At 48.5% G+C, this 15,552-nt stretch overlaps 1 protein-coding gene across 1 annotated transcript in view; it reads left to right on the top strand.

Moving 5' to 3' along the window:
- The window catches only part of drp2 (dystrophin related protein 2), a 563,342-nt gene that overhangs the window by 496,101 nt on the left and 51,689 nt on the right, over positions 1-15,552 (top strand). The window contains exons 16-19 of the mRNA XM_072505229.1: positions 1,436-1,593; positions 8,826-8,992; positions 11,952-12,063; positions 14,470-14,606. Coding sequence (XP_072361330.1) covers positions 1,436-1,593; positions 8,826-8,992; positions 11,952-12,063; positions 14,470-14,606 — 574 coding nt within the window. The remainder of the gene's footprint in view (positions 1-1,435; positions 1,594-8,825; positions 8,993-11,951; positions 12,064-14,469; positions 14,607-15,552) is intronic.

Below are 15,552 nucleotides of genomic sequence, written 5' to 3' on the forward strand. Positions count from 1 at the left end.
TGAAATCTAATTGTCCTGATAACATGGCCTCCTTGAGGGTTATAACAGCATGCTTAATAAGGCAATAGAGAGGGAGCTTTCTCTACATCAAAACTATGCTGACTCCTGATAAAGCATAGTGAAGGTAAAGTTACTCTAAACCTACTCCATTGTAACATCAGACTGAGGAAATTTTAATGGATGAATGTATTTAATCCATGCTTCACCTGACCTTAAACATACTTAATGCTGATACTGGGTGCATAAAGCAGGAAATAGTTCCATACACTTACACAGATATTCTACATTTTATTGGTATAATGGTTCACAAAAATCACTCCTCAAAGAAGAATTCACTCAGAAGTGATCAAGTTATCACTTACCAAGTCAGTACCAACTCCAGAGATAGTGGTGGCAGAGTGGTATTGTCACTGGGCTAGTATTCCAGCGACCCACGGTAATGCTCTTGGGGCCCAGCTTCAAACCCCACCACAGCAGATGGTAAAATTTTAATTCAATAAAAATTTGGGATTAAAAAATCTAATGAAACCATCGTTAATTGTTGTAAACACCCATCTGGTTCCACTAATGTCCTTCAGGGAAGGAAATCTGCTTTCCTTACCCAGTCAAGCTTACATGTGACTCCAGACCCACAGCATCGTGGTTGACTCTTAAATGCCCTCTAAAGAAGTGCAATTAGGGATGGGCAATAAATGCTAGCCCAGCCAGTGACGGCCACATACCATGAACGAATAAAGAAAAAAAATACCCGTACACCAGCACAAATAAAAATAGAAAGCTAAAATACACTGCAGAAATGTGCATGTGTTGCAGGAGATGGGGGTGGCCGGGGGTAGTTCACCAAAAAAATAACTCAAGTACAATCGCGCAAGATGGAATCATGTCCTTTATTAATGCTCCACTCAGAATAACTCCATCTTACAACAGTGACTACTCTTCAAAAGTATTTAAATGGTGTCCTTTGGTCATAAAAAGCATTTTACAGATCTAGGTTCTTTCTCCTTTCTCCCTGCTTCCCCCAACCTCTCCCTCGTGGCTCCACGCGCACCAGACAGTGCTATGGGTGGCACAGTAGCACAGTGGTTATCACCGTTGCTTCACAGCACCAGGGTACCAGATTCGATTTCCGCTGAGGTCACTGTCTGTGTGGAGTCTGCACGTTCTCCCCATGTCTGCGTGGGTTTCCTCCGGGTGCTCCGGTTTCCTCCCACAAGTCCCGAAAGACATGTTTGGTGAATTGGACATTCTGAATTCTCCACCCATGTACCCGAACAGGCGCCGGAATGTGGCGACGAGGGGTTTTTCACAGTAACTTCATTGCAGTGTTAATGTAAGCCTACTTGTGACAATAAAGGTTATTATTATTAATAATTATCCTGAAGGGAGTCAGTATACACTCACCCTTTTGAAGTTGGTATATATTTTCCCTCTGTAGACTTGTACAAGCAAGTGAGTGACTCAACGAGCCTGTGCGATCAGCGGCACCTCAGCCTTCTCCTGCACGAAGCCATTCAGATCCCGCGTCAACTGGGCGAGGTGGCATCATTTGGAGGAAGCAATGTGGAGTCCAGCGTCAGGAGCTGCTTCCGGTTTGTAAGTTTGTTGCGAGCTTATTCCATGGAGTAGGGCTGGGGTTAAGAGCTAGTCTAACCTGAGAAACGTAGGCCAAAAGAATATTTTGGGAATGTTTCAACGTCTTTGTCAGAGATTTGTTCATGTTCGGGTGTATCACTGCCTCCAGTTCACAGACAGTATTTTGCCTTTATTTGTCTTTGTTCCTTTATTTCCATCGCCAGTCAAATTGACAGCTCAGTCACTTTAAAACAGATCTCAAGATTCAGCATCAGAGAATAAATGAACAAAAAGAATGGAACCGGAAACATTAATGCGCAGGTTTACAACTGTAGCAAATGAGCCTCCCAATCTCGGGATAAAGATTAGCCCGACAAAAGGGAAGGAACTTTGGATTTGCCGAAAATAAACTTTGGATTTTACAACTGCAATAATTGCTGCATAAGGATTACTATTCACTGAAATAAATATTGGGGCGACCCCATAGCAGAGTGTCACTGCTGGCATGTTCAGGCCCCAGCCCGCTCAATGCCGATGCAAAACATGCCCCCTTCCAAGAAAAAGACGAACGGCGGGATTCTCTGTCGGCCATCGCCGAATCGGCGGAGAATTGCGCGTCAGCCAAAAATTGTGTCCGGCGTCAAACGGTTCCAAATGGAACGCCATGCTCCGGCCCCTCAACAATAGTGTGAATGCGTTCTACGCCGCATGTCAGCGTGGCCACGAAAATTGTACAGCTTCCCTGAAGCCGGCCTCCGCCTCGGAGACTGCCCACTCTCCGGCCCCACCAACCAGGTCCAACGTCCTCTGCTCAGCAGCTGTGAGGTGCCGCAGGGTCCAGTGGGCCCCCTCCGGTCTGCTGTCTCTCTCTGTAATTGTGGGCCACCTTCTCCTGAGGGAATGTACAGTGTGAGACACTCGGACATAGACAGCACAGGAGGTCTGCGGCTAGTGAGCTGTGTATGCAGGGCACCCAGCTATGGCGGGTAGTATGGTTGTTGGCATATGGTGCGGGGTGGCATGTGAGCAGTCTGCCAGCGGGTGAGGTTCGATTGCCCATGCTGGGGGGGGGGAGGGGAGGGGGCTACAGGTATGTGGGTTGCGGTATGTTGCCAGGGGCACAGTGGTGGCCTGGGGATTTATCCAACCACACCCACGCTGCCTACCGGTCCTCCTGATGGGGGCCGTGTGGGGGGGCTGGGGGTGTGGGACAGGGTTGGTGCCAGAAGCTGAAGGCTGGTTACTCACCCTGGCCGCCCTGAGGGCGTGCAGCTTCTTGCGACACTGCTGGACGGTCCTGGTGGAGGGCCCACAGCGCTCACGGCCTCTGCCACCTGCGCCCAGGCCCAGTTGACACACCTCACGGGTGTCAACCGCCTTCCCACCCCGTGGAGCAAGGTGCCCGCCTCTCCCCCACAGCATCAGCCAGGGTCTCAAGCTCTGCATCTTGTTAGCTGGAATGAGTGTGTGTGGGGAGTGGAGTGCTCATATGCAGCTGCAGCTTGTCAGGCTCTCAGTGCTGGTCCCTACCCTGGCGAATCAGATGCACTAGTTCCACGTGGCGGCGGTGCTAGCCTATTAATGGGTCCTGAATTGCTCCAGGACTGGCACCACTTTTGTCAACATAGAACACTTGTGATTCAGTCCCGGCATCAGTATTTAGTCTCTCAAACGGAGAATTTCACCCTAAGTACAGGAGGATTGTGATCTGATTCACGCCGGAACAGCTGGCATAAATCATATCAACTTTCACGCCCAAAATGACACTGTCATTTTCTGGGAAAATTCCCCCCATTGTTTCAAGTTTCTGTTCTACCTACTTTAGAACCTTGGCTTATTTAATTTTGATTGGAGTTTGAATGTTTAAATCCGTGGGGATGGAGTTTTTAATGAAAATCGGGATGATATCTGCTTTTCTCTGTTATAAATTACCTACTAATCACATCTCAATCTCACAAATCACATGCTTCACAGCTCCATATTCAACAATTTCACAGCATGATAGCAGCAATTTACAAGGGTGCACTTTTGGCAATGGTGCCTGGACATTGTGGATCCATGCTCCATAGTTTGATGATTACCAACTTCAACAAGAGTGCAAACACCTGGGAAGCGGAGATCGTAAGATGTCACTGAAGTCCATCTGTTCATACTCAGAGGCCATAGTGGGGTCTCAGTTGCCCTGTGCGACAGGAAACAGTTAGGAATTTGTCACCAGCCTCTTCCTCTTGGCAGAAGCTGCAGTAAGCACAGGGTTCTCTACAGCTGGAATACAGATAGAGGGTGCGATTCTCCGGCCTCATTACGCTCTCGCTCAACCTAAATGAGACTGGTGAATAGTGGAAGAGGTCAAAAACGAGAACCGCGGCAGGCGCCAAACAGTTTCTGATGCAACCGGCCTGCTCCCGTAAGCGAAATCGGGATCTCGCCATAATGTGGAGAGAAACCAATTATCACCACTTAAGTCCCATTTCCATACAATTAACGGGAGCCACCCCATATCCAACGGCCTCAGGTCATTCAGCAGCCTCCCCAACAAGTGGTCACACTGGCACCAATTAGTACTCTTTTTTTAAGGGCTTCTGTGGGGAGCCGAGGATGTGAGTAGCCATCTTTGCTCACAGGTAAAGAGCCCGGAAGCACTGGTTTTGTGTCCTTCTGCTCGGTGGGGTACGGGGGACTCTCGGCTAGGAGCAGGAGGTTTCTCCAGGAATCGCTGGGATGCTCCAGGCCCAGGGGGTCATAGATGCCACGCATGTTGCCCAGTGCTCACAGGGTCATCTGGGGGTGCCCTATGTTAACCAAAAGGGGATCCACTCCCTCAACTTCCAGCTCGTGTGCGACCACGAGATGAAGATAGTGCACATGTGTGCCTGCCTCCCGGGGAGCGTCCATGACAGCTGGGGAAGTCGGTCATCCCTGGCCTCTTCGAGGAGCACCCCAGGAAGGGTGGCTGACTCTTGGGGAATAAGGGGTATCTGCTGAGGTAGTGCCCATGACGCCAGTACGGAGGCCGGAGACTGAAGCGGAGACCCGATGCAATGAGGTCCATGTGGCCACCCGGGCTGTCATTGAGCAGTGTATTGGATTGCTCAAATGCGATTCTGATGCCTTGACAGCTCTGGTGGTGCACTCCAGTACACCGCACGGAGGGTCACCCGCTTTGTGGTGATCTGCTGTGCCCTTCACAACCTGGCACAGCAGTGAGGTGACGTGCTGGAGGTTGGTGATGTGGAACATGGGGCCACCTCCAAGGAGAAGGATGAGGACGATGAGGTGGCAACGGACCAACAGGGGCTGGAGGATGAGGCTGGGGAGGAACCTGAGGACCAGCCGGAGGCTGAAGGACAGGCGGCAGCGGCGAAGGTTCGGCATGCCCGGAGGGCCAGGGAGGCTCTCATACTCGCTCGATTCACTGAGGACGTGGCCTGGTCCGTCACCCCCCTTCCATTTCCCATCCTCCCAGGGTATGTGTCACATCACTCCAGGATGCTGAGATTGTATCGGCACTATTAACCGGTCACTGTCGCGGGCAGGGGCGTGGTGGTAGCCCGTAGAGAGCTGAGCGTCAGTGCTCCGCAATCTATGCCATAGTCTGACCCCTGGTCTCGGCTGAGTGCTCGCTCACAACCATCACCTGCATGCAGTGTGACCGGGGAGGGGGGACTGTCTGGAGCAATGGGCCAAGGGTTTGGAAGTCGGCCGACATTCTGGAAGAAAGTGACAGAGGAGTCAAAATGGTTATGCAAAAAGGTGTTTAATGTGGACGACAATTACCCACTCTCCCGATAGTGCAGCCCCCCCCCCCAAATCCCCGGTGCCTTCAGTGGTCCTCAACCGCCAGTCTTGGCCCTCTCCCGATGATTATGGGAGAGCCTTTCCTGAGGAGACAGAGAGGGCATCGTTAGCCACATGCGTGGTTCACAGTGGTGGGAGGGGTGATTGTGAAGGGAGGGGTTGATGGGGAAGGGAGGTGGAGGCAGGGCTGCGGGGTCGCATGGAGAGTTGGGGGTTGGATGCTCCCAGGGGGGCAGACAGGTCTTGGGGAGCGTGTGGGGGAGGGGGGAGGCCTCGTTGGTGCCTACTCACTCGTGCTACCTGGTATAGGTCATTGGCCTTCTTCATACCCTGGAGGCCAGTCCTCCTGGTCACACTCCCGCACTCACAGCTGCCACCACCTCGTCACAGGTGGCACTGGCTGCCCTATGGCTAACCTTCCGGGTCCCTCGGGGGAACAGGATATCCCTCTTGGCCTCCACTGCATCTAGGAGCCTCCCCAGGTCTGCCTCCCTGAATCTTGGGGCTGGTCTCCTCGGCTCATTGTTGCAAGCTGGCTGGGGTTGGCTGAACAAGTGCAGCTTAAGTGCTGCTCGACCTTGTTAGCGGGGGGCTGGAGAGCATGGTGCCGACGAATCGGCTGGTGAGCCTTCATTTGCGGCGAGAAGCCCGTGAGGCCTCGTTAAGTGGACCAACTAACGTTGAATAGTGTTGCCGGCCTCCCTGGGCCGAGCACCGGGAAGCTCGCGACAATTCCCGCTCGCTGAAACACTTTGAAATCTTTCCGGAGAATCACGCCCAGAGTATTCCTGGCTCCCAAGCAGAATATCTAGAACCATGATCACTGAGTTATATCAGAAGCGCAATCAGAAGTAGCTCCTTCACATTTCTTCTTTTGAGACTTTCTATTTTCATGAGATTTTATATATTTTTTTTATAAATTCAGAATATCTATTTCTTTTTTTTTTTCCAATTAAGGGGCAATTTAGAGTAGCCAATCCAATTGTGGGGGTGAGAACCACGCAGATATGGGGGAAATGTGCAAACTCCACACGGACAGTGACCCAGGCCGGGATCGGACCCGGGTCCTCAGCCCTGTGAGGCAGCAGTGCTAACCATTGCGCTGCCATACTGCCCTAAGATTTTGTATTTTAATGAGACTCTCTACTTTAATAAATGTTTCTCAATAGTTCTCAACCTTTTTCCACATACTCTGTGCATTCATGTCCATACATTGTTTTGGCAATTTTTCTTTTTCTTTTTCTTACAATTTTTTTGACTATCTAATCTTCTTTAACCTCTGAAAAGTTTTCATTCCCTAAACCCCTAAAATTTACTTTCTTTCCCAAGAAGCCTATCTTGCTACACTTTCCAATTTGATTTAAATTTTCCGCAACAGCCATCGTTACATCTGTTAAGATATCTCCTGCCCTCAAACTGGTCCGTACTCCCCGGGAATCTGAAGTTTAACATTCTACACTGAGGAATGGATTTTCCTCTGCAGGTTTCCTTTCCCTCCCTGACACATGTAAATTACACTAGCGAAGCAGATTCCAGCCATTCAGTCCATCTTCCAGTCATCCAGCTATGTCATCAGTGTCCCCCGCCCCCCCAGGATCCAGCAGGAGGGGGAGAGTGGTAGACCATGGGACAGTACAGAATGCCACTTTCTGCGTGACACTCTCCCATTAGGCCTCAGGCCTAAAAGCTACCCATCTGTCTTTCACCTTAAAACCTTTTCTATCCCATAGCTTACCCTGACCCATCAGCTGCTGCAAACAGACTAATCCTGTCAGAACAATTCTCTGGTAGCATTGTCTCATTGTTGGTGACAAGGATCCTGCCAGGAGAATATCTTGTATATTTACCACCACTCCAGAGAACTGGGTGAGGGTGATGGTGGAGTCTAAAGGGCGGGCAGAAACCTTTCCTTGACAATCCTAGGACAGCGAGAGTACAATCCAGACTCACATCTTCAGCCATTCACTTTTCCTCTCTAAATCAGCTGTTTGACATGAGGTAGTGTATGACACTGCAAGTAATCATGAGATTGTTACATTTTAGGCCTTCTGTTTTTCTTGGGTTTCCAGGAATGTCCATTTTCAACCTATGAAACAATTACAAGACATCCATTCACATAAATCGGGCTCAGTTTCCCCAGTAAAAAAGTCAAGGGAGAGCCCGCCACCAGCAATCTAACTCCTGGAAGGGTGCTAATTGGTTTAAGGTAGGACTTCTGCCCTCCCAGGGCAATAAAATGGCTGGCAATTTGGTCCCAGCAACCCCACTGGGAGCAGTGCCTATGCTGCAACTCCATCTAATCCCCAGCACTAAGAAGCCGGTGCCGGAGTGAAAGGTATGGGGTGGGGGGCAGGCTGGATGGCATCACTAGGGCCAAGCTAGAAGATCTAGATGGAGGGGAAATGAGGAAAGCAGCCTGGGCTGGACCAGTTAAGAAAGTCCCCCCCAGTGGCGAGGGGGATGATGATCTTGAGTGCCCATTCACTAGCCATTTAAGGGTCTCAATTTGTCCACGAGTGGGTGGGTTGGCCGACACCTCCCTCACTGCCCTTGCATTTTATGGGCTCGGCCTGCAAATCCACCGCTGGGGAAGCCATGAAATTTGGCCCGCAATTTCTTTGTAGCCATTATAAAATTGGGTGCACATGCGTTTTACAAAATCATTGTATGATTGAAGGTACATTCATATGAATATTTAGGTATGTAGTTACGTACATTTTATGAGTCTCTACAGATCCTGACTGTACGATGCCTGCTGGATGAATGCATCACCACATCAAGCTAATTGCTCTCAGGTCAAAGCGGGATGGTGTGTGGTGGGGGAGGGGTGGTGGTGGTGGGTGCCAAGGCAGTTTGGCTTTAGGGTTGGAGATGGTGGGATGTCATAATGGTGGGCTGCTGAGCTGAGATATAGCAACCATTCTTCTTAATTTAGTTCTTAACTTCTAGAGCTCTTTTGTTTAGAATCTGACTTCTTCCCAGTTCTGACATGATTCAGATATGAATACTGACTTCCACCTCCTCTCCCAACATTTCTAGTGCTGCCTCATTCACTCTGACAAGTGGAATACAAAACCCCATTCAATCTTCTATTATTACATTCCTTCAGCAACTTTTCTCTTCCATTCCATTCCAACAATTTGTTTTCCTAGTGCCAAGCATTTCACATTGTTACATTTTCTGTATGTGATACAATCTTGCGTGCAGGAATTTGTGCTATTGTTATCTATTCGCATATTAAACAAAACATAACCCTTCCTGTGACACTAAATACTAGATTTACGATCAACATTCTTTCAATACAACTGTTAACCCATTTAAAATAAATGAATTAAGCCTGGCATCAATGTAATGCATATCAGAAAATCTAGGCTGGAGAGTTTGTACACAGTCTAGACTTGGAAGATCACATCAACACAATGTCTGTAGCATGTCCTTTACTGTACCGTCTCCAGGTTAATGATAAACCAATAATTGAAGCCACCCATTTCCTGGAGTGGATGAGATTGGAGCCTCAATCGATGGTCTGGCTGCCTGTCCTACATCGCTTAATAACTGCAGAAGCTGCAAAGCACCAAGCCAAATGTCACATCTGCAAGCAATGCCCAATCAAAGGCTTTAGGTAGGTAAATACAAGCAATAACCTTTACATCTACCCATTTTCTTATTAAGCTATTCATTTAAACAAAGATATATTGTATTCTGCTTCTCTATTTACTCTGGTCCTGTTCAACCCAGTGGATATGATAAAGAGAAGTTAGCAGTGTTATTACTTATGATCATGGTCTCACAACATTGATATCTGTGTTTGATTCTAGGCTAAGCTAATTTTTAAATAATAATAATAATCTTTATTGTCACAAGTAGGCTTGCATTAACACTGCAAGGAAGTTGCTGTGAAAAGCCCCTAGTCCCCACATTCCGGCGCCTGTACGGGTACACAGAGAATTCAGAATGTCCAAATTACTTAACAAGCACGTCTTTCGGGACTTGTGTGAGGAAACCTGAGCACCCGGAGGAAACCCAAGCAGACATGGGGATAACGTGCAGGCTCCACACAGACAGTGATCCAAGCGGGAATCGAACCTGGGACCCTGGAGCTGTGAAGAAACGGTGTTAACCACTGTGCTACCATGCCACCCGCATAGGCACATGCCAACCAATTAATAATTGGCAACACAATGCCACGTCCGCATGTCTTTGTTTCGTACATTCCCACCAATTGCTATTCTTGATAATTTGAGAAGTATCTGGGGCGGGATTCTCCAATCCCGCGGCAGAGTGTCCATGCCATCGTAAATGCCATTGCGTTTTACGACGGCGTGAATGGGCCGCTGCCAGGACTAATTCTGGCCCCTACAGGGGGCCAGCACGGCACTGGAGCGGTTCGCGCCGCTCCAGCTGCCGATCCCGGTGCGAATTGTGCGCCTCGTGATCCGTGAATGCGTAGTGGCGCCGGCACCAGTGCGCACAGGCGCAGTGGCGCCGGCGCCAATGTGCACATGCGCAGTGGCCTCTTTCAACGTGCCGGCCCCGATGCAACATGGCGCAGGGCTACAGGGGCCAGGCCTTGGCAAAGGAGGCCCCCAGCCAGAGAGGCCGGCCTGCCAATCGGTGGGCCGCGATCGCGGGCCAGGCCACATCGGAGGCCTCCCCTGGGGTTGGACCCCCCCCCCCCCCACAGGTAGCATCCCGATCCTTCCACGCCGAGTTCCCACCGGCTGAGAGCAGGTGAGAACAGCGCCAGCGGGACTTGTTGTTTTTTTCACAGCCGCTCGGCCCATCCGGGCCAGAGAATCGACAGGCCGGCCGTGTAGAGCGGCTCGCGACGGCACCAAATATGCCGGCGCCAATGGCGGCGATTCTCCGCCCTGTGAAGAATCACGTGTCGGGGTGGCGTGGCTCTGTCACGGGGTTCTCCGGCCCGGCCCAGGGCTGGGAGAATCCCGCCCCTGGTTTGGTACTTCTCAAACTTTAATGGACCTGTTGGCTTCAAACTAAAGATACTGGTAGTAGTAAATCTTTCATTCGAGGGCGGCACGGTGGCGCAGTGGTTAGCACTGCTGCCTAAGCGCTGAGGACTCGGGTTCGTTCCCGGTACCAGGTCACTGTCCGTGTGGAGTTTGCACCTTCTCCTCGTGTCTGCGTGGGCCTCACCCCCACAACACAAAAAAGATGTGCAGGCTAGGTAGATTGACCACGCTAAATTGCCCCTTAATTGGAAAAAAAAGAATTGGGTACTCTAAATTTATTTTAAAATATGTATCTCTCCTCCTTCATTCATTCTGCAAACTCATTTCTCTCTCTCTCGATCTGGAGTTTCTCTGTTACAATTTTGATTCTCTGTTTCTGTTTCATGTGGTCTGCTCTACTTTTACACCTTTACCCATCTGCAAAATGCAAAGAAATACACAAAATGTACAGCACAGAAACAGCCGACTCCAACAAATGATGTGTGCCGGAGTTTATGCTTTGCAAGCCTCTTCCCACCGTCTTCATTTCACCCTATTAGCATCACCTTCTCTTCTTTTCTCCCTCATGTTTATCCAGCTTCCCCTTAAATACATCTATGCTGTTCACACCAACCACTTCTTACAATAGTGAGTTCCACATTCTATCCATTCTCTAAGTAAAGAAGTTTTACCTTAACGCCCAGGTGGATTTATTAGGAACATTTTTACTTCATGACCTCCAGTTTTAGTCTCCCTTTTATTTCTCACTTTCTTCTCTCTCCTCCAATCTTAGCTCGCTTTCTCTCTCGCTCTTTCTCATCTCTTTCTCTCACATACACACACTGTCTCTTTCGTCTCTCATTTTTTTCTCTTTTTCTACTGATTACCTTTTCTTGTTCTCTTCTTTTTTCATTTTGAATCTGACTGTTTGTAAACTCTGCTCCCCAGTGCATTGGAAAGACCATGGGAGTATGGGAGATTCAGGTGGACTGAACAATCAGTCAGAAAGCATAATGTCATGAATAAATTGTGGGAGTAGGGCTTCAAGCAGAGAAATAGAAGGGGGAGTTCACAGAAAGTACATGCATTCCCCACAAACTGAGTGAATTCTTGGTGCATATTATTTTTTGTTCACACTGATAAATGTCAGAAACTGATCTAGTTGACAACTCTTAAAGGGAACGCCACTATTGTGATATAAATGTCCTCTTTATCCAACTGTACATTTTAATGATGGTATTCCTCACTGAACGGAAACATATCAAACCCCTAGGAAAGAAAAGTAAGGAGTTAACATGTCAAAACAGTCACTGGCTGCATTCGCACTGAACAGGTCTTGTCTGTGCTTGCTGCCTGCTTTGGCACTGGGCATGTTGGTATAAACATTGACACTGGTGTTCATTGTCAATGCTCACACTGGAAAGGGACTGGCGATTTTGCCCATCTATTGGTGCTTGTTGATATTGGCTAGCAGTCAGTTCTATCTACTAGTGCCAGCTTAACATTTTTGTCAACAAGATATCTCTGTGTATAAACTGTTGCTGTTGCAGGATTGTTTTCCGTTTGATTCTTGTTTCATGTCCAATTTCTATTCCTCACTATCTCTAAAATCTGTCTTTTCTGCTTCAGATACCGCAGTTTGAAGCAGTTTAATGTTGACATCTGTCAAACATGTTTCTTGACAGGAAGGGCAAGCAAGGGTCACAAACTACACTACCCCATCATGGAGTACTGTGCCCCTGTAAGTAACATGTATCATTGCGTACACACCCAAAACGAGCACTATTGCACCATGAGCATTATGCATTTCCAATTGTAGCCAAAGCTGGTGCATCAGTTAGACCAAAAGAAATCTGTGCTGATCAGATCTTAGCTAAATCATGTCAGGTTTCTGTTTCCCACGGTGAAATTCCTCTATTGAACTGACTGACATTTGCAAGTGACTTTTGACTGAAAGCAATAATAGCAGGTTTTGAGCAATGAGACCTCTGGACCTGAAATCATGGCCAGAATCTAATAAGATAAATAGGAGCAGAATTAGGCCACTCGGCCCATCGAGTCTGCTTCATCATTCAATCATGGCTGATATGTTTCTTATCCCCATTCTCCTGCCTTCTCCCCAAAATCCCTGATCTCCATATTAATCAGGAAATCCCCTTATTAATCAAGAACACCAGATTTGTGCTTGAGGTGCTGTTACCTACAGGGCTACAGATCAAGAGCTGGATGGTAAAATCAGACAGAATAGTTCTGTCTTAGAATATCAGAATTAGGAGCAGGAGTAGACAATTTACCCTCTCGAGCCTGTTACACCGTTCAACAGGGCAGCACAGTAGCATAGTGGTTAGCACAGTTGCTTCACAGCGCCTGGGTCCCAGATTCGATTCCCGGCTGTGTCACTGTCTGTGTGCAGTCTGCAGGTTCTCCCCGTGTCTGCGTGGGTTTCCTCCGGGTGCTCCGGTTTCCTCCCACAGTCCAAAGATGTGCAGGTTAGGTGGATTGGCCATGCTAAATTGCCCTCAGTGTCCAAAGAATGTTAAGTGGGGGTTACTGGGTTACGGGGATGGGGTAGATACATGGGCTTCAGTAGGGTGCTCTTTGTAAGGGCCGGTGCAGACTCGATGGGCCAAATGGCCTCCTTCTGCACTGTAAATCCTCTGAGTACGACCATGGCTGATCTCATCATGGCCTCAACTCCACCGTCCTGTCGAAACAGCATTATGCCTCCTTACCAATATCAGTTATTTAGGTGTATTGTCTCACCCTCTTTTCCTGGATGTCTCTTCACTCCAGACGATTTTAGCCAAAAAGGCAGACAGGCAACCAGGTCTATACCTCTACTCAAGCAGTTGTACTGACTCTAAGAAGGTGAATGGCAGCAAGTCCAAGAAGACTTGCTCCATGACCCTTTTCCTCCATTTATGTGCCAATGCCAGCACGGCTTCCTGACATCACAGTCAAAATCTAAGAATCACAGGTGAAAAAGTGCAGGGCGTGATTTAATGGAAATGAAACTGAGTCCCATGTCAAGTGCGTTTATCCAGGTGTTTCCCCACGCTGGCAGCACCGAGAACAACCCCACTATTAAACGAGACTCTGCTTCATTTCGGGGCCTTGATGAGGAACGCCCCGAGGAGGCCGCACTTAGTTCCATTTCCTGCACCAACGAGCTCCGCTCGCCAGTGCAGGAAGAGTTTGGGGTGCCATTTAAAAATGGCACCTAGATCTCTAATATAGTAAATCTTTATTATTGGCACAAGTAGGCTTACATTAACACTGCAATGAAGTTACTGTGAAAATCCCCTCGTCGCCACATTCCGACGCCTGTTCAGGTACACTGAGGGGGAATTCAGAATGTCCAATTCACCTCACAGCATGTCTTTCGGGACTTGTGGGAGTAAACCATAGCACCCGGAGGAAACCCATGCAGATTTCGCACAGACAGTGACCCAAGCCGGGAATCGTCCTGGAACCCTGTCGCTGTGAAGCAACAATGCTAACCACTGTGCTACTGTGCCACCCCGCCCACAGCCCGACTACCTAGGGCCCCCGATTACCGAGGAAATCCTCTCAAGTGCCAGTACACCTGGTCCATGCTTGTGGAAACCAGTGCTAAATGGCTCCCGCTTTGGGTCTCCGAGGCGAGGCTGTTAGGCCCCTGCCGCTGGATAGATCTCGCACAGACATATTGAAGTGAGATTAACTGTTCACTTGAATATGCAAATCTGGGTCCCGACCTCAATGCGAGGGATCCAGATTGCGACGCCGCACAAGGTCTCGCTAAATGTCGCGAGGCGTGACGGGGCCAGTAAATCTCCCGAGAGGCCTCTCACGGGATATACCAGCCTCGTTGCATGTCAAGTCGGGTGCAGTGAGGCTGATAGATTGCGCCCATATCCTACAATCACCCCAGATTACCAATGCATAGCATAATCCTTCTGTTATAGACCAGCTTTAAACTAAGCAATTTTCTGCTGCACAATTATGCGAAGGGACTGAATCCTTTTCAGACTAGTTTTGCTGCAGATCATCATGGCGAGCAGAGTGAACAGACACTCACTTTGATTCAAACCCAAATCCCATAGGTGAAGCAAGTGCTTTGTTTGACTGCATCGACTGGCATCTAAATCTTTTTGCTCTTCCCCAGACAACATCAGGAGAAAATGTGCGGGATTTTGCCAAGACGTTGAAAAACAAGTTTAGAACCAAACAGTACTTCAGTAAACATCCACAGAGAGGGTATCTACCTGTCCAATCAGTAATGGATGGAGACAGCATTGACACGTAAGTCAAACCTATCAGGACGTTTTATCGCTATCAATTTTGCCTTTCACCTTGAATGGAAAGCGTTTGAATTACTTATTTCTTATGTTGGTGAGTAATTTCCTTGGAAAGATTATCTGCAGATGTTACTTTCCGCTTTTATCAGTCATTGTTTTAAGTTTTCATTCTCTCGCCCCTAGAATTATTAACAAACAGTTGTGTGCAGTCCCGCAGTCTTCCTATGTAGGTCTATACTTTATCCTCACTAGCCCATTGGATGCTGAAGCCAAATATAGTATCCTAATGGGCCCACTGGCTGAAATCAGCTATTTCTGCAACAGATGTGAGTCCTTCCTCATCTGTACAGAGTTTATCTACCCACTGAATCAGTGGAAGAAATTGGAGGACTATTTTAATGGTTACCTTTACAATACATACATGACTAAAGCTGGTTTCAATTGCTATTTTCGGAGCACTTTGCCATTAGGGAGTGAAGATGCAGGTAACCAATCCCTTTGATCTCAATTGGTGTAGAGTGAGTTAAGAAGAAAAAGACGAATGCAGAAAAGGTTTGGGAGATAGGAAGGCTGCAAGAGCCTGCAGGTTTTTAGAAGAGTTAGGACCCCATTTAACTTCAAAAAAACAAAGTCCCATCTGGGTACGTATTGCGGGGTGTTTCTTGGCACCTGCAGTGCTGCAAACGGCCCCATTAACAAACAGGACTCTGGGTTTTTTTGGCCTCGGCGAGGAATGCCCTGCCGAGGCCGCATTTACCTCATTTCCTGCACTGTCAAGCTCGGGTTACCATTTATAAATGCTGCCCGATCTTTCGACTCCCCACCGTAGCCTCCATACCCCCAACGCCCCAACAGGCCTCATGGGGGAACTCAAGCCACCCTCACCCCATCTCTTAAGGGCAGGGAACCCCTGGGCCTGATCCCTGGCATAGGCTGCCTGACACCTGTGC

This window comes from Scyliorhinus torazame, chromosome 5, assembly GCF_047496885.1.
Source record: "Scyliorhinus torazame isolate Kashiwa2021f chromosome 5, sScyTor2.1, whole genome shotgun sequence".
In the NCBI taxonomy this organism is placed as follows: domain Eukaryota; kingdom Metazoa; phylum Chordata; class Chondrichthyes; order Carcharhiniformes; family Scyliorhinidae; genus Scyliorhinus; species Scyliorhinus torazame.